Source organism: Muscardinus avellanarius (genome assembly GCF_963383645.1).
Source record: "Muscardinus avellanarius genome assembly, chromosome: 5".
Classification (NCBI taxonomy): domain Eukaryota; kingdom Metazoa; phylum Chordata; class Mammalia; order Rodentia; family Gliridae; genus Muscardinus; species Muscardinus avellanarius.
The window spans coordinates 71,837,908-71,862,792 of NC_137790.1; the positions used below are offsets into that span (position 1 = coordinate 71,837,908).

General features: G+C 42.6%; 2 protein-coding genes across 4 annotated transcripts in view; both read left to right on the top strand.

The window, feature by feature from the left end:
• Positions 1–632: 632 nt before the first annotated feature.
• CASR (calcium sensing receptor) overlaps positions 633–24,885 on the top strand; it is a gene marked incomplete at both ends in the record, with an annotated part of 33,028 nt that continues 8,775 nt past the window's right edge. For both annotated transcript variants that reach the window (XM_080695896.1, XM_080695897.1), the window contains 4 exons: positions 633–817; positions 4,453–4,759; positions 11,791–12,675; positions 19,979–20,209. In XM_080695896.1, the coding sequence (XP_080552022.1) occupies positions 633–817; positions 4,453–4,759; positions 11,791–12,675; positions 19,979–20,209 (1,608 nt within the window). The remainder of the gene's footprint in view (positions 818–4,452; positions 4,760–11,790; positions 12,676–19,978; positions 20,210–24,885) is intronic.
• On the top strand, positions 8,364–9,962 carry NELFA (negative elongation factor complex member A; the record flags this gene model as incomplete). Of its 2 annotated transcripts, XM_080695589.1 has the most annotated exons (2): positions 8,364–8,744; positions 8,907–9,962. In XM_080695589.1, 2 exons carry the CDS (start codon positions 8,364–8,366, stop codon positions 9,960–9,962), a joined length of 1,437 nt encoding a protein of 478 aa, XP_080551715.1. The 2 variants fall into 2 exon arrangements, with proteins under 2 accessions (XP_080551715.1, XP_080551714.1); XM_080695588.1 differs by having other exon boundaries at positions 8,364–9,962.

Genomic DNA, 24,885 nt, shown 5'->3' on the forward strand with positions numbered 1-24,885 from the left:
CTAGTACCACCAAAAACTAAAATAGAAGTACCTCTTCCTGATGTATAATCACAATGTTCCAATAAAAGTATACATATATGTGTAATTTATACATAGTATACATATTTATATATACTTTATACACGTAGTGTGTATATATATATACCATGTATATATTATGTAATTTTTTTCTAAATGTGGCCTCTCATAACTCACCATCCTTCTGCAATACAGGCAATTGAAGCTTTCTGTTATCTTACATGAAGTGCTATAAAAATGTGACCCTTAGCCGTGCCTTCTCAAACTGTTGCGCCCAGGCCCCTCTAAATGGAAATTCTGAGCCACCCCTGTAGGAATCATAACAAGATGGGATTTAGGTTCAGTTGGATCCATTTTGTCTTTCTGTTCTTTTAGAAAGTATCACAGACAGTCTCTACATGATGTGGCTTCTCAAGACTGAAGGACCACCCACCTTACACATCTGCAATGAAGAAGGCGGAGATGGAGACGCAAACACCACAGCTTCCATTCTGCTATAATCAACCTGTAGACATGTGTTTCCACCACAAGGCGTGAGGCACACTAAGGGGGAAAGTTCTAGGGCCCCATACCACTGGCACCATCATCTCTCCCCCTGGAGAGAAAGCAGAATCATGACAACGTATAGCTGCTGTTTGGTCTTCTTGGTACTGGCCTGGCACTCCTCTGCCTATGGGCCTGACCAGCGAGCCCAGAAGAAAGGGGACATTATCCTCGGGGGGCTCTTTCCCATTCATTTTGGAGTAGCAGCCAAAGATCAAGATCTGAAATCAAGACCAGAGTCCGTGGAATGTATCAGGTAAGAGAAAGAAACAAATCTGAGAGTCTTTTCATTTCTGGGTGGCTGGAGAGAAGCTGTAACAAACCCCAAATAACTTTTTGAAAGTTGGTTCTCTCTTTTCAGTTAAGGTGATTGGTTATCGTGCTGAAGCTTATTGGTCTCTTTTTGTCCCTAAAGATTTTTCTCCCAGAAATAAAATGTCAAGGATATAGAGTAGAAAAATCAATGTCCTATATAAGCCCCATCATTTGGTAGCCAGGTCATTATTGTTCACCGGGCAGTAGCACCTGGGAAGAGTTTTGCTTAATGGAAGACCAAGTACCTAGAAACAAGTTCTTTGTAGATCTTGCAAACTTTAATAGCAAATTCCCTCCTGACCTTACCTGCCCCAGTGATCAGTGATACGTGAGGGTTGAGTGTCTTGCTCTCATTGTTATTGTTGCTATTTTAATCATGGAATTTAGAGTTTAAATAAAACCTCAGTAATTGGCAAGAGCTCATAGCATTTTTTAACAGTCCCCATTAAAAAGTCTTACTCAGCCGGGCATGGTGGTGCACTCTTGTAATCCCCGTGCTTGGGAGGCGGAGACAGGAGGATCGTGCAGGTTCAAAGGCAGCCGTGCTGGCTGAAGAGACCCTGTTTCCAAATAAAAATATAAAATAGGTCTGGGAGTGTAGCCTGGAGGTATAAGGGTTTCCAGGAACCCCCAATACCACCAAAAAAAAAAAAAAGTCTTACTCATAGCTGGGTGTAGTGGCACACACTTGTAATCCCAACATTTGGGAGGCTAAGATAGGAGGATTGCAGTTTGAGGACAGCCTCAGCTACTAAGTGAGCTCTTTGCAACTCAGTAGTGAGAGCCTGTCTTAAAATAAAGAATAAAAAATAGGGCTGGGCATGTAGCTCGGAGGTAGAATGCCCCTGGGTTCCACCCCCAGTACCACAAATTAAAAAGTCTTACTCATAAAATTCCAGCCCCTTAACTGTCCCCACTTCTACCCTTGGCCCCATGCTATGAAATACAGATCACCCAGATGGAACAGAATACATCTAACTCTCGTGGTTTGCGGACAGCCTCAGCTACTTAGTGAGGCCCTTCAAAACTCAGTGAGACCCTGTTTCAAAATAAAGACTAAAAAATAGGGCTGGGGGTGTATCTCAGAGGTAGAATGCACCTGGGTTCCATCCTTAGTGCTGGGGGAAAAAAAGATTATATCTAACTCTCTTAGTTGGCTCTCTGTCATTTGAAGACAGAAAATATGTTCCATTAAATCCTTCCTTCTCCAGGCCAAATTATTTGCTCATCAATTCCTCCATGGCATGATTGCCAGGCCTTCACCATTCCAGCTGTCCTCTATCTGACCACCCTAATTCATCATGACCCTTTGGAACATGGCATTCAGGAGTAGGCAACTTATGCAGCGGGGCCTGACTTTCACAGAGCAAATGGGACTGTGTGCCACCTACTCAGTGGGCCATCAGGGACTGTGGTCACACTCAGCCCTGACCCAGCTTCCCAGAGCACCACTTCCTGAGACTAGCAACCTCCAGGTGGGACATAGCATTTCCCTTGGTCTTCCAGATAGCTGGAAAATGAAAATGAAAACCAAGATGATCCCATCAGAATAGATTCCTGTTCACACTCTAATGAGAGCTAGTAGATAACATTTTTTTTCCTTTTTCTTATGAATGAGAAAAAATTAAGTGCAGAATTTCACTGATGCTAACTGTATCCCTCACATGACCCCTGTGGACAAATATTCTCTGTTGGTCCTGCTAAACAGAGTGGTACATGTGCCACATATATGTATAGACCTAAGATCAGGTAAGTAGCTTGCCCAGAAATAAAAGTTTTTAGAGTACATTAAGGAAAGACAGGAAAATCAGTTTAGCAGTGGTTTGCTATAACAAAAAAATTTACTATCTCAATAATTTGGCAGGTTTAAAACAAATAAATGAAGGAAACATAAAGAAAGGGACAAAAAGAAAATGGTGTACAATTCCTGGTTCTTGGGAGGCTGAGACACGAGACCCTCAGCAACTTAGAGAGACACTATTTCAAAACTAAAAAATAGAGCTGGGGGTGTGGCTCAGAGGTAGAATTCCCCTGGGTTCAATCCTCAGTACCACAATAAAATAAAATAGGCTGGGGAAGTAGTGCAGTAGAAGGTCCCTAGATTCAATCTCCAGGACAAAAACAAAGCAAGGAAATTTGGGAACCTGAAGGATACAGGGGTACATAACAGATCAGAAGCCTCTCCCCTCATCACGGAGTCGTGAACCCCATAATAGAAAGCGAGAAGCTGTCACATGTAGTGTTTTGTCTTTTGGACCTTGATACACGGAGTCAGCATATCATTAAGCCCTCACTCTGAGCTAAGTGTAGAAGAGTGGAAACTATGTCGTTGACCCTATTTGTTGTTAGTAATTTGCTTTTTACTTTAAAATCATGTTCCTCTTTGAAAAGTAGTGCATGTTCATTGTTTTAAAATAGTGTAAATAGGCTCAAAGCACATAATTTTAGTTTCATATGTGTATGGTTTGTTTACAAATTTTGTTTGCCCTTTGATATCCAGGAATGTCAGTCTATATGTGCGACTCTGCATATGAAATTATTTTTAGGCTACCACATGTTGATATCCTGACTGATTTATATTTTCCCTAGTCCTTTTTCTTTTTAAATCTATGTATTACTTTTTCCACCCTTTTTTTGTGATATTAGGGATTGAACTCAGGGCCTCACATGTGCTAGACAAGCACTCTGCCCCTAAACTATATCCCTAGCCCTTTATTAAAAAATCCATTTTTTTATTTTTTGGTGGTACTAGGGTTCCTGGAAGCTCTTCTACATCTGGGCTACACTCCCAGACCTATTATATATATTTTTTTAAATTTGGAAACAGGGTCTCTTAAGGCTTCGAACCAGCGCAATCCTCCTGTCTCCGCCTCCCAAGCGCGGAGATTACAAGCGTGTGCCACCACGCCCAGCTAAAAAATCCATTTTTTTTTTTTTTTTTGTGGTACTGGGGTTCCTGGAAGCCCTTCTACCTCCGGGCTATACTCCCAGACCTATTTTTACATTTTTTTGGAAACAGGGTCTCCTAAGCCAGCACGTGCGGCTGGCTTCGAACCTGCGTGATCCTCCTGTCTCTGCCTCCCAAGCGCGGGGATTACAAGCGTGTGCCACCACGCCCGGCTAAAAAATCCATTTTTAAGACAGGGTCTCACTAAGTTACCCAAGCTGGGCTCCAACTTGCAATCCTCCTGCCTCAGCCTCCCAAGTGGCTGGGATTACAGGCACATGCCATGGTGCCCGGCAAGTCTGTGCATGGTTTATTAAAGTTCCTCACATCAGCTACTGCAAATTCTTTGCTCGAGAAGAGACATAAATTATTTACTCATAATAATCTTTATTTAGATTGCTTCCTAACTCTAAGAGAGGCATCCTGCTGAGAATTTTACCTAATAATTGCCTGCCATCATTTCCATGAACCCAGAGGCAAGTGTTATCCCCATTTTAGAGAGGACCTTGAGTCTCAAAGAGCACACCACAAAACCAAGAGGTCAGAGAGCCATGACTCAAACCCACCTCTGCCAGTCCTTATTCTAGCACAGCTGACCAGAAAGTCTCCCATTTTCTTCTTTCTTGCAGGTATAATTTCCGTGGTTTTCGCTGGTTACAAGCTATGATATTTGCCATAGAGGAGATCAACAGCAGCCCAGCTCTTCTCCCCAACATGACGCTGGGATACAGGATATTCGACACCTGCAACACCGTTTCGAAAGCCCTAGAGGCCACCCTGAGTTTTGTTGCCCAGAACAAAATTGACTCTTTGAACCTTGATGAGTTCTGCAACTGCTCAGAGCACATCCCCTCCACTATTGCTGTGGTGGGAGCAACTGGCTCGGGCGTCTCCACCGCGGTGGCCAACCTGCTGGGGCTCTTCTACATTCCTCAGGTACAGCGCCTTCTTAGATGCGCACTCAGGCATGGAGCAGAAGCAGGCGTGGAGGGTGACACGCTTACAGTGTCCATGCGGTTACTGTCTTCCTATCTGGCTTTACAGGGCCACAAAAGACCTTTCATTTAGTCAGGGCACTGAACATGATCATTTAGGATTTCTGAGACCTTAAATGTCAACAGTGTCAACTAGACCTTCACTACTCTCCCAGAATTCTTTTAAATGTATTTTGTATGCATACTTTGGCCTTTTTTTTTTCTTAGTATTCAGTTATTTATTCCCCAGCTCATTCCTCTGGCACATGACCTTTCTTCTGTTTTTACTAAAAGGAACAAGACTATACAATGTAAATTCCACCTTTCAAGCCAAAAATATCTGTCCCTAATTCTATTCCCTCAAAGTCAATTTCTCTACTGTCTGGCAGAAAGTTTAACTCAGAAAGAAGCCAAGCAGGGCGTGATGACGCATGCTCAAAATTCCAGTACTTGGGAGGCTGAGACAGGAGGATCGTAGGTTCATGGCCAGTCCTCAGCTACTAAGTGAGGCTCTCTGCAACTTAGAGAGACCCTGTTTCTAAAGAATAAAAAATAGGACCAGGACTGGGAGTAAAGCTTGGAGGTGATGCCCCTGGGTTCAATCCCCAGCACCAAAAAAAAAAAAGAAAGGAGGAGGAGGAGGAGGAGGAGGAGGAAGCACAATATATTTCCTCACAAAACAGAAATGTAATCATTGTCTTATGCATTCCAGAAATGGAAAGTATTCTATTCCCTCAACAAATATAATATGTATAGTGAATATAGGAATAAGCAACCTCAACCTGCAGGAACTCAGCCTACCTAGGTGGGGAGATGGTTGCAATTTTAAATACTAACAGTGAAGATGGGCGTGGTGACGCACGCTTGTAATCCCAGTACTTTAGAGGCTGAGACAAGAGGATTGCACATGTTTTAAGCCAGCCTCAGCTACTTAGTGAGGCTCAAAGCAACTTAGTGAGACCCTGTTTCAAAATAAAGAATAAAAAATAGGGCTGGGGGTGTTGCTTGGAGGTAGAATGCCCCTGGGTTCTATCACCAGTACCGCAAATAAATAAATAAATAAATAAATAAATAAATAAATAAATACTAACAGTGAACTGAAACAAATATTTTAATAAATGTTTCTTCAAAGTTGCATTGCCCTCCCCAAATGGAACTGAATGCCATGATTTTTCCACTTAATACCAAAGAGCAAACCTTTCCTCTGTTTGACATCTATAGATAAATGACACCATTTAAAAAAACTGGAAACAACCTAAATATCCACAGATTAAAGAATCAGCTCAGCCGGGCATGGTGGCACATGCTGCAATGCCCGTGCTTGGGAAACTGAGACAGGAGGATCATGCAGGCTCGAAGCCAGCCTCAGCTGGCTTAAGAGACCCTGTTTCCAAAATAAAATATAAAATAGGGCTGGGAGTGTAGCCCAGAGGTAGAAGGCCCCTGGGTTCCATCCCCAGTACCACAAATAATAATAATAATAATAATAATAATAATAATAATAATAAATAATCAGCTCAATTATGGCATAACCTTCATAGTAAATTTTAAATTATAAATAACACTTTATTTTTAAATCATAGAAAATACAGGAAACAACCTAAATGTCCACAGATTAAAGAATCAGCTCAATGACATAACCTACGTAGCCAGTTTTAAATTAAAAATTATACTTTTTTTTCAATGTTTAATACTTAAAATTTGTATTTTAAATGTATCTGATGAGTTCACATTTCTCTGTTGGGAAAGCTCTGTTTCTTTGGTGATAACCATTATCCCTTTAATATACATGAGACATCAGAAAATCTTGTCCTCACCTGATTAATCTTTACCTCAGGGAATTAAAGGTGTTTTCCATGAGGAAGCCCCGGTTTTATAACTTTTATAACTTTTGTGCCAAAGTGATCTGACAAAGTCCACAGAAGTAAATGTATTGGGCATATTTACATTTGACATACTGCGCAGCATTAAATATACAGTTCAAGTTGTTACATTATGACAAACAGATAAAAGATGTTAACTGCCATCAAAGAAAGAAAGATCATGAAGGGGAGAGGGCTTTAATTGCGCATGGTCTGGAAGAAAGAATAGTGCGAAGACTGTCGTCATTATCAATCAAGCCAATATAAAAGTGGTTCTCTGCCATGGCTGCACTTGGAGTCACTTGGGAGCTTTAAAAACACTGATGGCGCAGGCTTGTAATCCCCGCGCTTGGGAGGCTGAGACAGGAGGATTGCACAGGTTCGAAGCCAGCCTCAGCTACTGAGTGAGGCTCTCAGCAATTTAGTGAGACCCTGTTTCTAAATAAGTGGAGTATAAAATAGGTCTGGAAGTATAGCCCGGAGGTAGAAAAGTCCCCGGGTTCCACCCTCCCACAATGATGCCGGGCTTCCAACCCCAGGGATGATGGTTTAATTAAGCTCGAATGCAGGCCGCAGGGCTTCCAGAGCTCCCTGGATGGTCTGTGCAGCGGGGCGGGGAAGAGGCCAGACGCCCAGAGTCTGTCCTAAGCCAGCCACGCCACCGAGCGGCCGGAACGAGCACAGCAGCTAGAACAAACTGGCTAGAACGGGTTTTCTGAATCATTCGTAAATTCTTCCTTTAAAAAGAAAAGTTCTGTGTTTTTAAGTCCCCCCCCCCTCGAGGGGTGAGCTCAAGGTGGTATTTACCCCATTTTGCGTCTTGTCGTTTGAAAACTGGTCAAATATTATAAATACATTCTTTAAGATAACAGATCCATGAGGGATATTTTGGTTTTTAATTTTTACCCCTTTAAAGCCGTTTTTGGACCAGTTTTCCAAAGGAAATCAAGAAGCAAGCAATAATGGGTGAACTTACCAAATGATAGGTTTGGGGTTTGCAAAAACCTAATTTAGAAGCCTGTTGTTTGGGTTTGCTAACAGAGCTCACGAAAGCCAACCACATCGAACCAGATGAATCTAATCGCCTACCTCATGAATTTGTGCTCGTGCTATAGGGAGGCTTATACCGATAAAAGAAAAAAAAATATTTCATATTACAGCTTCTGAAATCGAAGCTCTTGTCGGAAAAATCCATGCTTAGCATGGATTAGCGAAGTCAGTCTAGTTCTTTCATACACTAATATCTTGTATGTTCTTAATGTAAAAAACTAGCCACTGATTTTTTAAAGCATATTACTAATTTTTATTGAAAAACATTGGACATAGAAAACCATCTCGACTGATGAGAAATATTTAAAAGGTCTTCCCTCAAACCTCTCAACTTGTTTTCTAAAGACATTCTAAAACTCTCTACGAAACTGGAAAATATGCGACATTAAACACTACTTCCTCTCCGGGAAATATGCCTTTAAGAGTTAAAAAAAAAAAAAGTGGCCGTGACGCAATACGGGGGCCGACAAGGCCCTGGCGGCGCCGCGAACCCGCCCGAGTAGCTCCCGCAGCGCGCGCGCACCCGAGGCCCCGCCCCGCGCCCGAGGCCCCGCCCCGCGCCGTGCCCGCGCCCGCCGCCATGTTGGGGGTCCTCGCCGGGGGCGCGTAGGCGTCCGCAGAAGGTGCCGGCTCGGGCTCGCCGCGGCCCCCGACATGGCGTCCATGCGGGAGAGCGACACGGGCCTGTGGCTGCACAACAAGCTGGGCGCCACTGACGAGCTGTGGGCGCCGCCCAGCATCGCGTCCCTGCTCACGCCCGCCGTCATCGACAACATCCGCCTCTGCTTCCACCGCCTCTCGTCCGCCGTGAAGCTCAAGCTGCTCCTAGGTACGCTGCACCTCCCGCGCCGCACGGTGGACGAGATGAAGGAGGCGCTGATGGAGATCATCCAGCTCGCCACCTTGGACTCCGACCCCTGGGTCCTCATGGTCGCGGACATTCTGAAGTCCTTCCCCGATACGGGGTCCCTTAACCTTGACCTGGAGGAGCAGAACCCCAACGTTCAAGACATACTGGGAGAACTTCGGGGAAAGGTGGGCGAGTGCGAGGCGTCGGCCATGCTGCCGCTGGAGTGCCAGTACCTGAATAAAAACGCGCTGACCACCCTGGCTGGACCCCTCACCCCACCCGTGAAGCATTTCCAGTTAAAGCGCAAGCCCAAGAGTGCCACGCTGCGAGCAGAGCTGCTGCAGAAGTCCACCGAGACGGCTCAGCAGCTGAAAAGGAGCGCAGGGGTGCCTTTCCACGCCAAGGGCCGGGGGCTGCTCCGCAAGATGGACACCACCACCCCACTCAAGGGCATCCCGAAGCAGGCTCCCTTCAGAAGCCCCACCACGCCCAGTGTCTTCAGCCCTGCCGGGAACAGAACCCCTATCCCACCATCGAGGACGCCACTGCGGAAAGAAAGGGGTGTGAAGCTCCTCGATATTTCTGAGCTGGATATGGTCGGTGCTGGCCGAGAGGGGAAAAGGAGGAGGAAGACTCTGGATGCGGAAGTGGTGGAAAAGCCAGCCAAGGAAGAGACAGTCGTCGAAAACGCTACCCCAGACTACGCGGCCGGCCTAGTGTCCACGCAGAAGCTCGGGTCTCTGAACAGTGAGCCTGCCCTGCCCTCCACGAGCTACCTGCCCTCCACGCCCAGCGTGGTCCCGGCATCCTCCTACATCCCCAGCTCCGAGACTCCCCCGGCCCCATCTTCCAGAGAGGCCAGCCTGCAGGATAGCCGGCCCACTGAGGAGCCCAGCACGCCAAGCCCCACGCTGCCGGCACAGTTTAAGCAGAGGGCGTCCATATATAGTAGCAGTCTGAGCCCTGCCACGCCGGCACCTGCAGCACCCACGTCGCCACTGACGCCCACCACGCCCCCAGCTGTTGCCCCGGCCACCCAGACGCCTCCAGTGGCTATGGTGGCCCCGCAGACCCAGCCTCCTGCCCAGCAGCAGCCCAAGAAGAACCTGTCCCTCACGAGAGAGCAGATGTTCGCCGCCCAGGAGATGTTCAAGACCGCCAACAAGGTCACACGGCCGGAGAAAGCGCTCATCCTGGGCTTCATGGCTGGCTCCCGAGAAAACCCGTGCCAGGAGCAGGGCGACGTGATCCAGATCAAGCTCAGCGAACACACGGAGGACCTACCCAAGGCAGATGGCCAGGGCAGCACCACCATGCTGGTGGATACCGTATTTGAGATGAACTATGCCACGGGCCAGTGGACTCGTTTCAAGAAGTACAAGCCCATGACCAACGTGTCCTAAGGGCTGCCCACTTCTGGAGCTGGGCCTGACTTGGTGGGGTTCCGGGGGACAAATAGCATTGCCGGCTTAGTTGAGCCACCAGAGGGTAGACAAGGGCAGGATGAGGGCCCAGCCCTGCCCAACTGCCGACATGCTGTACTGAGCCCAAGCCTGTTTAAGTTTTAGATCATTTCCTTGGGGTGTTTTGGGCTTATTTTTTATATTTTAATATGGGTTACTTTTTATGTGGTTTAAGGTACTTTTTTGGATTCACTATTACATTTTTGAATGTAAGCTAACCAAAAAGAAAAAGTTATAACTTCCTAATTTTAGTGCCTGTTAGACTTTTATCTTTTTTTATTTTTTCTTAAATTCCACTGATTCAGTGAGGGCTTTTCCTGCTAGTGCATACTCCCCCACCACCACCATGAGGTTGAGGGGACCAAAGCCGGGTGGTGATGCTAAGGGTGGGACAGGCATGGCCAGGAAATGTGAGAGAGACGTGAATATGGGGGCCTCACCCATCGCCATTGCCTGCACAGGAGTTTTGTATTTGTTTTTTGTACAGTTGTGGATATTTGAGACCAGTCTCTGGGTACCTATTTTCATTGTAAAGCTATCTGAGTAATTAAAGTTTAGTTTATCTAACGAAAAAAAGAGTAAAAATGTTTTTTTCTTCAGAGGAAATGGTCCAGTAACTTGGAACCCCCTGTTGAGCCATGGTAACACTCAGTGGTACACGTGGGCCAAAGCCTACCCAATCAAAGATATGATCTTCACAAACTTTGAGGTGGCTGGGTAGAGCCATGGGGTAGGAGGTAGAGCAGGCTTTTATTTACCCTGTTTTTTGTGCTATAATGTCAAAAATAATTGGGAATTCTGCACTAGCTAATGGTATTTGGACATTTCTTTAGGCAATGATCTCAATAGGAAAAGCAAAGCTTTCTGAATTCCTTGGTGCTATGGGCTCATGCTCAAAGGTAGAACTTATGTCTTAAGAGAATAGGAACATATCAGTGTAGCTTTCCAGGGTCCCTTTTCAGCCTCTGTAAGGTTTTGTATAAGGATCCACATCAGAAGCCTGCCAAGTGGGCCGCGCAGCTATCACCTGCAATTCAACAGAGAAAGGGCTCTGGATGGTGGTTGAACCAAAGAGAAGTTAGATGTTTTTCTGGTAACAATTATGTTCATTGTTACTGTAGTGCAGGGAGTTGAGCCTAATGACCCTCATTGGTTAGTCAAGCCTAAAAGGTAAATGATTCTGAGAAATTATTACAATTGAGGTTACTTTTTTCTAAAGTACTGGGGAGGGGTTGGGGAAGGAGGAGGGAGGAGAATTAGGCAAAACTGGAAAAGAGAATCTCTTGGAGCTTTTCTGAAGAGCTTTAAGTTTATAACCCATAGGAAATCTGATTTTTCAGAGGTGGATTGTGGGACAAAATGTTCATCATAGTAAGGGGAAGATGAAATGTTCAGATCAGAGGCTAGGCCCAGTAGGCAGAATATGTGTACATGAACATCCTCTAACCAATGAAGCAACACATGGGAAGTTAAAAGAACGTGAAATTGTGCATAAAGGGTTTCCTTGAGAAGATAAGTACATCCCCAATACTGTTGGGTTGATTCTATAACCAGACCCATTTTGTAGGTAGCATCATGAAGAATCACCCGTTGGAAATTGGGTAGCTCCTTGGTAAACTTGTTTCTTACCCTTTGATCCTATCCACACACCAAACAGTATATTTGATAAATGAGATTAAGATGTAAAAAAAAAAAACCCACCTCTACAACATCCCTGAGGCTCAGTTGGCACCTCACTCATTCATTTTGTGTTCTTGGCTCTCTCTAGGTTAGTTATGCCTCCTCCAGCAGACTCCTCAGCAATAAGAATCAGTTCAAGTCTTTTCTCCGTACCATCCCCAATGATGAACACCAGGCCACTGCTATGGCAGACATTATCGAGTATTTCCGCTGGAACTGGGTGGGCACAATTGCAGCAGATGATGACTATGGCCGGCCAGGCATTGAGAAGTTCCGGGAGGAAGCTGAGGAGAGGGACATCTGCATTGACTTCAGCGAGCTCATCTCCCAGTACTCTGATGAAAAAGAGATCCAGCAGGTGGTGGAGGTAATCCAGAAATCCACAGCCAAGGTCATTGTCGTTTTCTCCAGCGGCCCAGACCTAGAACCTCTCATCAAGGAGATTGTCCGGCGAAACATCACAGGCAGGATCTGGCTGGCCAGCGAAGCCTGGGCCAGTTCCTCATTGATCGCCATGCCCGAATACTTTCATGTGGTTGGAGGCACCATTGGATTTGCTCTGAAAGCTGGACAGATCCCAGGGTTCCGGGAATTCCTGCAGAAAGTCCATCCCAGGAAGTCTGTCCACAATGGTTTTGCCAAGGAGTTTTGGGAAGAAACATTTAACTGCCACCTCCAAGAAGGTGCCAAAGGACCTTTACCCATGGACAACTTCCTGAGAGGCCATGAAGAAGGTGACAGTAGACTAAGCAATAGCTCCACTGCCTTCCGACCCCTCTGTACAGGGGATGAGAACATCAGCAGTGTTGAGACCCCTTACATGGATTACACACACTTACGGATATCCTACAATGTGTACTTAGCAGTCTACTCCATTGCTCATGCATTGCAAGATATATATACTTGCTTACCTGGAAGAGGGCTCTTCACTAATGGTTCCTGTGCAGATATCAAGAAGGTTGAGGCTTGGCAGGTAAGTCCCTAATTTAGATAGCAGGTCACTGTATAATAAGGCAGAATTGGGCTGATCCAGGCAAAAAGACAGTGGTTACTTTTTTTTTTTTTTTTTTAAAGCAATATCTAACTGAGGCCACTAACCAAAACTTTGGATTCAAAGTGCCTTTTCAAATGTCTGAGTAATTGACTTCTGCAAAATTAATAGAGTAATTTGAGTAGCTATTTAGTGACTCAATTCTTTATTAGTCTAGTGGTTCAGAATATCTACATGTGGCCCCTAAAAGTATTCAGATATCCTGGGACAGATTAAGTACTAAGTAGACTGTCTTTCTAATGCCTAAATTAAAGATATTGCTGCTGTGTGAGTAAATACTATATGTTGAACACTTATATATATATATATATATATTTTTTTTTAATATACTAAGGGGCATAAAACTAGTGCTATGTGTTCAGACACTATTTTTGCAGTTTCTTATTCACATCTTGTGCTGGACACTCAATGGGCCACCTAAGCACAAGTTTAAAATACAAACATATCAAAGGCACACAAAAAAGTCTTCTTTTTTTTCCTTTTTTTTTTGGGGGGGTGGTACTGGGGTTCCTGGAACCCCTTCTACCTCCAGGCTACGCTCCCAGACCTATTTTATATTTTTATTTGGAAACAGGGTCTCTTAAGCCAGCAAGGCTAGCTTTGAACTTGCGCGATCCTCCCAAGCGCAGGGATGACAAGCCTTCGCCACCATCCCCAGCAGAAAAAGTCTTCTTAAAGGAACTAGATATTGACTGTTTTGAAAGGAAGCGCTGAGCTGGGCATAGTGGCACATGGTTATAATCCCAGCATTCAGGAGGCTGAGACCCAAAGATCGTGGTTCGCGGACAGCCTCAGCTACTTAGTGAGGCCCTCTGCAACTTAGTGAGACCCGATTTCAAAATAAAAGATAAAAAATAGGGCAGGGGGTGTAGCTCAGAGATCGAATGTCCCTGGGTTCCATCCCCAGACCCGCAAAAAAAAGGGGGGGGGGACGGAAACGCTGAAGTAGTTGTAGAAAAAATCAAAACTTAAGTGTAGGTTCTACGCTTATTACACTTACAATCTTATGTAGTTTTGAATTACACATAGGAAAGACAACATAATGTTATTCATTTCATAGAACTGAAGAAAACAGTGTGGTTTGACTCTTGATAAGCTGTATCTTATCATTGTCGTTTTTGTCTTGCATATGGACCTTCTGACCAGAATGTTTTATACTCTTTGTATATTTTCCTCAGGTATAGACTAATCAGAGACTACATAACAGTGGGATGGGGTAGAGTCCTCTTAATTTGAGTCAGATGACCCACCCCCTGGTTCAGCTCCAGCTGTGTGATCTTAGGAAAGCCACTGATCTATGTCACAGCCTCTTTCTCTGTAAAATGGACCTAATGTCTAACCTGCTGTACATCCTAGGTTCTTTGGAAGATGAGATGACATGTGTGAATGCAATTGATAAACTTTGCAAATGGGTTATTATTAATAGCAATATTTTATTATGCTCCTAATTAGGCAGAAAATGGTAACTAGAACAGTTTTGTATACAGAACACATCCATCACAGATCCTTCGGGAAACAAAAAGTGTTCAGCTTGTGTCCATCTATTTAGAGATTCTCTTGAGGTTTTAAGGAATGACTGTCTAGGCTGATAGAATGAGCCAGGACCTGTAAATTCTCAGTCCTTTATGAAAGGGGGAAAAAAACAACATTGTTGGCCAAAGACCTCTGTGGAGTACTCACACAAACATTATTTTTTGGCAAAGTACTCTGTGGGGTACTCAAAAATTCCTTCCTCACTGAACCCTAGCAGATGGAGGGGCTCAAATGAAGGTCAGAAACAGAAAAGACTTCTGGAACCATGATGCTAAGGTTTGGAGATTCGTGTGTGTGTGTGTGTGTGTACGTACGGTACTGGGGAAGGAACCCAGGGGCAATCTACCTTCAAGCTACACCCCAGGCCTATTTTTTATTCTTTATTTTGAAACAGGGTTTCACTGAGTTGCAAAGGGTCTCGCTAAGTAGCTGAGGCTGTCTGCGAACCATGAACCTCCTGTCTCAGCTTCCCAAATACTGGGATTACAAGTGTGTGCCACCACCCCTGGCAGGTTTGGAGGTATTTTTTATTTTTTTGTGGTACTGAGGATTGAACCCAGGGGCATTTTTTACTTCTGAGCTATATCCCGAGCCCTATTTTATTTTGAAACAGAGTCTCACTAAGTTTTGTAGGGCCTCTCTAAGTTCTGGAAGCTGGCCTCAAACATGTGATTCTCCTGTCTCTCAGCCTCCCAAGAACTGGGATTATAGGCATGCACCACCACACCCAGCTTAGGTGTAGAGTTTTAAGTAGGAGGAATAAAGGGACAATCTTTGTGTGGTAAACAGTACTTTCACTTCACTGCATGTCCTATGGAAGGAAGACACTGCTCAAGAAAAGACTGCGAGAGCAGGGTGGAGTCAAAGAGAAAAAAAGAGGCTTCCAGTGGAAATTTTGGTTTTTCAGTGACTCCTCTCCCAAACAATAAAGTAAGTTCTAGATGGTCAAGGCCAGAATTTGTGCCTAAGAAGGAAAAAAAAAAAAACAGAGTGACTATGTTAAAGATTGGAACATTTCGCCAGGCATGGTGGCTCACGCTTGTAATCCCCACACTTGGGAGGCTGAGACAGGAGGATCGCACGGGTTCAAAGCCAGCCTCAGCTACTTAGTGAGGCTCTCAGCAACTTAGTGAGACCCTGTTTCCAAATAAAATAGGTCTGGGAATATAGTCTAGAGGTAGAAAGCCCCTGGGTTCCACCCCCAGTACCACCAAAAAAAAAAACAAAGATTGGAACATTTTTTGGTAATAAACCCAAACTAAATTCCCTTAAACAAAGAAGGGAAATTTATTGGCCCCCATTGCTGAATATCTCAAAAGTATCCCAGGTACTATTAAATACTTTCATCTCTGTCTCTTTGTTATTGGGATTATCTGTTTTCAATCTCTGCAGCAGTTTGCAACTCAAAATTCCTTGAGGTAGGATCTCATGTAAAAGCCCCCCAAATCATGTTGATTGACCATTCCTAGGTTACATATCCATTCCTGATTACTACAGAGACAGAGAGAGAATAAGAGTGGATCCCCAAAGGGAAATTAGGGTGCTGCTAACAAAAGGAAAAAGAAATAGAAACAAAGCCACTAAACTTAAATGTCCACTGCAAAGACACCCTTATCCAGATAAACATGTATCCTGGCTTATCCTGGCTCATACATACTCTAGTACAATTCATCCACGAGAAGAGAAAAATCAGAAAGGGATCAAAGGTCTATGTAGTAACATCGAGGCACTGGCCTAAGTGTCTTGTTTGCTTGCTGCAGATCTCCATTGAAACTCAGGAACCCAAGCCATTAAGCATTCCAGACTTGAAGATCGCCTATCTCTGTTTATCAGGAGATGATGGACCAGCAGTTATTTGCTGTCATTATTAATACTTATATGGAAACCTGCGCTTATACAATCTAATCTAAATATCTCAGCCTATAATTCTATGCCTGTCTCCTCTCAATTCTTCCTTCATAAGCCAACCTGCTTGGCATTTCCCTGTAAATCACTTATTAGTTTTGGCCATAGCATCTTTGTTTCTTATTAGTTTTTGGCAAAGCTTCTTTGCCTGTGTTGTATCCCACACCTGGAGGGCCATCATTTTATCTGCACTAGCATTGTCCACCACAAGTGTGTGTGTGTGTGTGTGTGTGTGTGTGTGTGTGTGTGTGTGTCTGTGTGTATCTTTTACTGGGGATTGAACCCAGGGGCATTCTATGTCCAGCTGTATCCTTAGCCCTATTTTATTTTTATTTTGAAACAGGGTCTCACTAAGTTGATAAGAGTCTTGATGAGGCTGTCTTTGAACTTGGGATCCTCCTGTCTTAACCTCCCAAATACTGGGATTACCGGCATGTGCCACCAATGCCGAGCTCACCACAAACTTATATCTTTTTCAAAATGTACTTTCTTAGGGAAATCTTTTCATATTAGACTTCCAGCTACATACTTTCTGATCATTCTTTGTTCCTCATTTTTACTATTTTCATACCAAGAGTAAGCTTCCTCAGCTTTTATACAAAGTCCTAACCAGCAGTGGAGGATTTCGATCTGTCTTTGGCTAAATTCAGTGTGGCTTGGAGTGTATGCAAATAGGTGATCCACATTTTATGTTTATAATAGGTACAATTTGCCATTAAAATATTTTAGAGGAAATACCCTAGAAGGCCACATGATGGGAATATCACCACATAAATGATGTGACCTTCTATACATGTGCATTTCATGTGTCTATTCCTTTGAGACATGTTTCTCAGTTTTAGTTTTATGATCCTATCAGTCTCTTTGTTTTATTTTTTCTCCTCATTTATCCTTCTTTGTCATATTATTCCCCAAATAAAATAGATAATTTGGAAGTATATTATGTTGAATTCTGATCTTACATATAATTTTATATTTTCTTTTTTTTTTTTTTTTTTTTTTTTTTTGGTGGTACAGGGGGTGGAACCCAGAGGCTTTCTACCCCTGGGCTATACTCCCAGACTGATTTTATATTTTATTTGGAAACAGGGTCTCACTAAGTTGCTGAGAGCCTCACTAAGTAACTGAGGCTGGCTTCGAACCTGTACAATCCTCCTGTCTCAGCCTCCCAAGCATGGGGATTACAAGCATGCGCCACACGCCCGGCTATATTCTCTTTTTTAATGAAGCCATCAGTTTCTTTTTTTTAAAGTTTTAAGACAGAAGAATATCTTTCTTGGGGAAATATCTGAATTATTTAATTGCATTTATATGGGTCAGTGATGACAACTTAAAAGATTCTCTGTTATTGCTCTTAGGATGAAATAATTTTCATCTCCATCTTCCTTGTTAATGTGAATGAAAGGCAAGGTATTAATGCAGAAAATAAAATGATTAAATACAAAACTTGGAAGTCAACATGTCAAAAGAAATATTAAAGATGTTTAAAGTGATGACTTAAGAGATGATACTTAGTAAACAAATGATTGATTTTTAATGAATAAGTTACAAATTTTGACTATAATATGTAATTTTGTTTACATCCTGCTCTGAGTAGGAAACACTGTAGTACCATTCAGGTTAGTATTTAAGGAAGAATTTTTTTTCTTTTTTTTTTTTTGTGGATCTGGGATGGAACCCAGAGGCATTTGACCTCCAAGATACAACCCCTGCCCAATTTTTTATTCTTTATTTTGAAACAGGGTCTCACTGAGTTGCGAAGGGCCTAAGTAGCTGAGGCTGTCCACGAACCGCGATCCTCGGGTCTCAGCCTCCCAAATGCTGGGATTACAAGTGTGCGCCACCATGCCTGGTTTAAGGAAGAAAATTTTGAATTTCAGTAGAAGCCAGTTGCGATACACACTTGTAATCTCAGTACTTGAGAGACTAAGACAGGGGGATCATAGGTTCAAAGCCAGCCTTAGCAACTTAGTGAGGCTCTCAGCAACTCAGTGAGACCCTGTTTCCAAATAAGAAATTAAAAATTGGGTTGTGGGTATAGCTTGGAGGTAGAATGCATCAATCCCTAGTAAGGGGGACAAAATGTTAGTGGAAAAAATGGCAAATACAAACAACATAAATGAATCACAAAAAGATCATATTGAGCAAAAGAATCCAGACTAAAAAAAGAATATATACCATGTGATTACATTTGTGAGACATTCTCTACTGATAGAAAGCAGATCAGTGGTGGCCTTAGGCTGAAGGGGGTAAAATTGACTTGAGGAAGACACTAAGAAACCTTTTGGGATAATGACACAGGAAGTTACAAAGGCATGTACATTTTTCAAAACTCAGAACTATACATAAATGAATATACTTTATCCTATGTAAATTATGCCTCAGGAAGGTAGATTAAAAATAAAAAATAAGAGCCGGGCGTGGTGGCGCATGCTTGTAATCCCCCCGCTTGGGAGGCTGAGATAGGAGGATCGCACAGGTTCAAAGCCAGCCTCAGCTACTTAATGAGGCTCTTAGCAACTTAGTGAGACCCTGTTTCCAAATAAAATAGAAAATAGGTCTGGTAGTATAGCCCAGAGGTAGAAAGCCCCTGGGTTCCACCCCAGTACCACCAAATAAATAAATAAATAAAGCCCCAGGGTGGGCAAGTTCAGGCCACACATGGAAATTAGAATTTCATGCACTTTGAACCATTCATTCATCCAGTTGGATGGACCTTTGTATTTTTCCACTTTGGTTTATTATAGTGTTGGTATGAACATTTGTGTACAAACTTTGGTATGGACATATATTCCCATTATCTTGAATATATACCTAAGAATGAAATTGTAGTGTCAAATGGTAACTCTAATTAGCTTTGTGAGAAACTGTTGAGACTTTTTCAAAGTGGCTATACCATTTTACATCCCTATCCTCAGTGCATGGAGGACTTGTATTTCTCAGTTTTCTCATCAATACTTGTTATTCTCTAATCCTATACCTTTTTGATGTGAAATCTAGACTCTGACTTGGCTTCTCTGCCTATCTGTTGTTCCTTCCCCTTGCTCTCTACCACATACACAGTTTTTGAGGAATTGGTCTTTTTTTTTTTTTTTTTTTTTTTTGATAGTACTGGGGTTCCTGGAAACCCTTCTGCCTCAGGTTACACTCCCAGACCTATTTTTTTATACTTTTTTATTTGGAAACAGCGCGGCTGGATTCGAACCGGTGCGATCCTCCTGTCTCCACCTCCCAAGCGCGGGGATTATAAGCATTCGCCACCACACCCGGCGGAATTTAATGCCCCCATAACATGTCATGTTTATTCCTGACCTGTTATCATTACCTATGCTGTTCCCAATGTTTTAGCACCTTCTTTTCCTCTACCCATTGCCAGTTCAAATATCTACCATGTTCCAAGCCCACATTGACCATTTTAGTTCCTTTTAATCTCCACCACCTCTGAATTTCTCTGTAACCTTGTATAGTAGGAGATGGTGCACCTACAGTGGGTTTGACTTAGTCAGTGGCCAGTTGAGATTTATCCTTTTCCCTTTCTCATCTCTAAGAAAATGTTTCCTGCCTAACTTAAAATTTTCATGATAAGTAAAGTCCATGGCTTACCGGAGCTGATAGTGATACATGCAATTACTTCAGTGAAGATTAGAAAAAGGTGCCTCTTACTCAAGTCATGTTCCTTCCACTTTATTCAAACAAGATAATTTATTGTCTTTTTGTAGTGCACAACCTACATAGCCATATGTGGCAGCCTTGTGGCTGGTATTTATTTGTCTCTGTTCCACTTTAGGTCCTGAAACACTTACGACATCTAAACTTTACCAACAACATGGGAGAGCAGGTGACTTTCGATGAGTGTGGAGACTTAATGGGGAACTATTCCATCATCAACTGGCACCTCTCCCCAGAAGACGGCTCCATCATGTTTAAGGAAGTTGGGTATTACAACGTCTCTGCTCAGAAGGGAGAAAGATTATTCATCAATGAGGAGAAGATCTTGTGGAGCGGGTTCTCCAGGGAGGTACGTGCTGTCCCTCAGAACCGTAGATGCCACTAACCATGGGCACAGAATTGCTGGGCTTGTGAGGAAACTGTCCTTGGGCTTCACCTCTGGATTCCAGGATGATGAGTCCTCTCCTGAGCTCACTAACTGCATGTCCAGGGCTTCTGTAAACTCTGTGAGGGTTTAGTGTGCAAAGAAGCCTTGGAACCTGAGCCTTCTTAATATATTGAACCAGTTTTACTTAGTGCAGCTATGACTTCCTAGTTAATAAAGTTTCTCTAACTGAAACTTTTCCCCAAACAGAACAAATATAAACTTCTCTCAAGTCAGTGGCTCTCAACTGGGACCAAAGGGAACATCCTGCCTACCTTGGAGAAAGGAGACAAGTCTAAGAGGGGAGGGGACTGCCTTTTAGGTTGTCACAATGACCAGGAAACATTAAGGCCTTCAGCACTTTGGGTCCAAGGATGTTAAATTTCTACCATGTGCTGAACTGTCTTGTATGTAACAAAGATTACCCTCTACCCTAATTGCCATAGAGAAACTCAAGTCCAAAACAGAGCTGAGTGTTCCAGAATGAGGCTGTTATCACTGTTGACAATTCACACAGAAATAGTTCTATGTCCAAATAGTTCAGGATTGACTTATAAATCAAAAGGACCATTTATTCTCCTACAATGGGAGATCTGTAACAAAGGGAAAGATGTTTGTGACTATGGTTAGGGCCCCCTTCCTCATATTAGTGCATCTAAAAGGCTGATTAATTACCACCAGAAGCCTATCACCCAGTGAAGATACGCTTAAGGAATGAATATATGATGTGTTGAAATGGTGACCATTGTAGCAGGATGCTTAGGACCCAGCTACTCTGCAGGAACACAGACCTTGGACAGCATCTCCCAGACAGCTTGGCTTAAATCCACCACATTTCTCTTTGCATTCACCTTTCTATTATCATCTTTGAGCATCTTGGACCATTTTTATAACCAAAGATTGAACTTCATCTTGCTGCCAAATGCTTTTTAGGTTGATGGATGTCTGGAGAGATGCTGTGCTTTCAGTTTACCAGTATTTAGGATGAGTTACCATGGAAGGTCTTATAGGCAATGAATCCCATCCACAATGTGTGTTTGTTAGCTTCTACCTCAGAAGGTGAATTCTCAATTATAAATGTATCATAACCTTTTCCAGATGGAGATTTAGAGTTCCAGAGGTTATATATCCCTCGGCCCACTTAATTATACTCTTGTCTAAATTATGCATTTCAACTGACTGAAGTCTAAACTGATTGGCTGTACCATCACCTCTTCAACCCTGTTGGATCATCCAGGCTGTCTTTTACCCCTATTTATGTTGTAATTGATTATCTCTAATTAGTGCCTATCTCAGACACCCTCCTGCTTGGAAGCTATTTCCTGTACAGTTCTCTATATCCTTAAAATGTCCCCTACCAGGCCATGTACATTATATGATTCAACATTAGTGGATGAGTAAAAGAGGGAATCCTCATAAATTTAGTTACTTGTGTTCCTGAATAGCTGACAATTATAAATTAACTCTAAATGTTTTAGGAATAATATCTAAAACTAACACAATATACACTGAACAAACCTTAGAATCTAATCCATCTTCTGAAATTTTTTTGTAGGAATGACCACAAAAATACCATCTATGTTTAACTATAAACTATATGTGGGTAACATCCCTACATATCTCACAAAGTTGTAATTGATATCAAGAGTATAGAAGCATATTTTATTTTTTTTCCCCCAGGTGAATTTTTTATTTATTTTTATTTATTTATTTTTTTATTAGTGTACTGTATTCATACATCATAGTGGGATACAAACTTTTGTAGACATACATGCACACATCGCCCAGTCAGCGCCCACCCGATCCCCACCCCTTCCTCTCCCCATCCCTCCCTCCCATGCTTGGCTTAGTGGTTGACATCTAGTATTATAGCAATTTATCCAAAATTAAAAATGATAGTCTCACATAACAGTTTCATTTGTCTGATACCAAGCTTTTGATGACTTAAAGATAACATTTCAATATTTCTTTTTACCTTCTTTCTTACCAGAGAATTTTTTTTTCTATTTTTTTAGGTGAAACTATCATATATTTATATATTTATTTTTCAGAAAAAAAAATCTATCCTAATATGGAATATGGACTCTAGATACCCAAAACGATCTTGAAAAAGAACAAAGCTAGAAGATATATATTTTCTGATTTCAAACCATATAAAGCTACAATAATTGAAACAGTGTAGTACTATTCTAAAGGCAGATATATAAACCATTGGAGTTAAATAAAAGCTTATTTAACTCCTAGAGCTAAATTAGCTCCTAGAGCTAAATTCTTCCCTATATTGTCAAGTTATTTTTGACAAGGTTTCCACGAACATTTGGTGGTAGAAATAATAATCTTTTAACTAAATATTGTTGAAACATAATAATTACATGGAAAAGAATAAAGTTGGACCCTTACCTAGTCCCATATACAAATATTAACTCAAAATAGATAAAAGACCTACATATAAATCTTAAGACTATAAACTTTTAGGAGAAAATCTGGGTCATAAAACCTCACAACATTGAAATTGGCAGTGATTTCTTGGATATGATTTCAATGGCACAGGCAACAGAAGAGTATACAAACTCCCTAAAAAATAAAAAAAAAATTGTATATCCAAAGACAATGTAAACAGAGTTAACAGTTACTAATAGAATGGGATAAAATATTTCCAAATGCTATATCTGAAGGTATATTAATATTCCAACTAGAAATCCTAAAAATTAACAACAATAAAGGCAAACAATACCATTTAGAGATAGGTAAAAGACTAACATAAGTAATGAATCTCCACAGATAACCAATCTTAGTTGTCTGTTGGATGGAAACTCTTGTTTCTCTAATTCTGGTGTGTGTTACCTATTTCTTCTTTGTAGTTAATCTCTTTGAGTATTTTCTCTAGTGCTGGTTTTGAAGACATAAATTCCTTCAGTTTCTGTTTGTCATGGAAGCTTCTTATTTCTCCATCTAATTTGATAGAAAGTTTTGCTGGGTAGGAAATTTTTGGCTGGAAGTTGTTTTCTTTCAGAGTTTGGAATATGTTACTCCAAGCCCTTCTGGCTCTCATGACTTGGTTTGGGAAGTCTGGAGTGATTCTAATTTGCTTGCCTCTGAATGTCACTTGGCCCTTTGTTTTTGTTGCCTTTAAGATTCTCTGCTTGGCTTCCACATTGGTCATTTTGACAATTATGTGGCATGGGGATCCTCTTCTCCGATCCTGTCTAAAGGGAGTTCTATAAGTTTCCTGGACCTGTGTATCAACCTCTTGCTCTATGTTTGGAAAATTTTCTGCTATTACTTCCTTGAAGAGCTTGTTGATCCCTTTGGTTTCACTTTCTTTTCCCTCCTCTATTCCAATTATTCTTAGGTTAGCTCTCTTAAAATGGGCCCATATTTCTTCAATGTCAGATTCTTGCTGTCGGATATTTTTTCCTAGATTAGAAACTATGCGTTCATTTTTGGAATGATCATCTTCTAAGAGTGAGATCCTGTTCCATGTGGTCTAATCGGTTGTTTGTGCTTTGAATTGAGGCCTTTACTTCATTAATTGCATCCTTTATCTCTTTTTGGCTCTCTCTGAGTTCTTTTCGAAGCACCTCTATTATTTCTACAGTTATTTTCCTGATTTGATCTTCTAGAAATCTCTGATTTTCTGTTTTATCGGGTTCTGATGTTGTGGGGTTGTGGGCATTCATTGCTCCAGTGTTATTCCTCTTTCCCATGATTTCGGAAGTTTGTGCCTTCTCTGGGTTCTTCCCTTGGGTCACTATGACTTCACTTAAGGTGTTCTGGATCTCAAGTCAGTAGTATCTCAGACCCCACTACTCCTGTACTGGGTTGTATCACAGAGTCTCTGACCCAGAGAGTCGATAGAGGCTGCTTTAGACTGTGGGGGGTGCCAGGTTGCACATTCTCCTATGGTGTGATATCTCTGCCACTGCCCCTCCCCCACTGGGTCAAGTCCCAGGGAGTACAGTACTGGGATTTCTCCTCTGTGGCCCGCAATTTGACTCACTGTTCTTGAGTACGCAGATGTAGCTGTACTGGATTCGGTGAATTCTCTGCTGTTGCCGCCGGTGGCAATATGGCGCCGCTGCTATGCCCTCAGCCGTGAGGCTGGCTTATTTCTTCTTGGTTTTTATTTCCACTCTGAATCCCTGCGGCGTGTGCTGAGCTCAGCCACTGGGAGCTTTAGATTTTACCTGCGGCGAGAAATCCCGCCTGGGTGTTCCGCAGCGGCTCACCTCGGCTTGCTGTAGCCGTCCGGTGAAGTCGCCGCTGCCGCCGGCAGTATGGCGCTGCTGTCGCGGCCTCGGGCGTGAGGCCGGTGTATCTCCTCTGTGGCTCTGAGCTCTGTTCTCAGTCCGCTTTCTCTCTGGAGCCTGGTGATTTTTTTGTTTCTCTGGTGATGGTGTTTTCTGGCTATGAAAGGCGCTGATTTTGTGGTAATGGAGATTGGTTGTTAGCGGGGCTCTTAAGCCCTGCTTTTCTCGGTCGCCATCTTCCCGGAAGTCGTCTAGAAGCATATTTTAAAATGAATTATACTATATAAATAGAGTATTTAAATGGCTTTCTATCTTTTTTTTTTTCAAGCGCAGGAGATTGAACCCACCTCA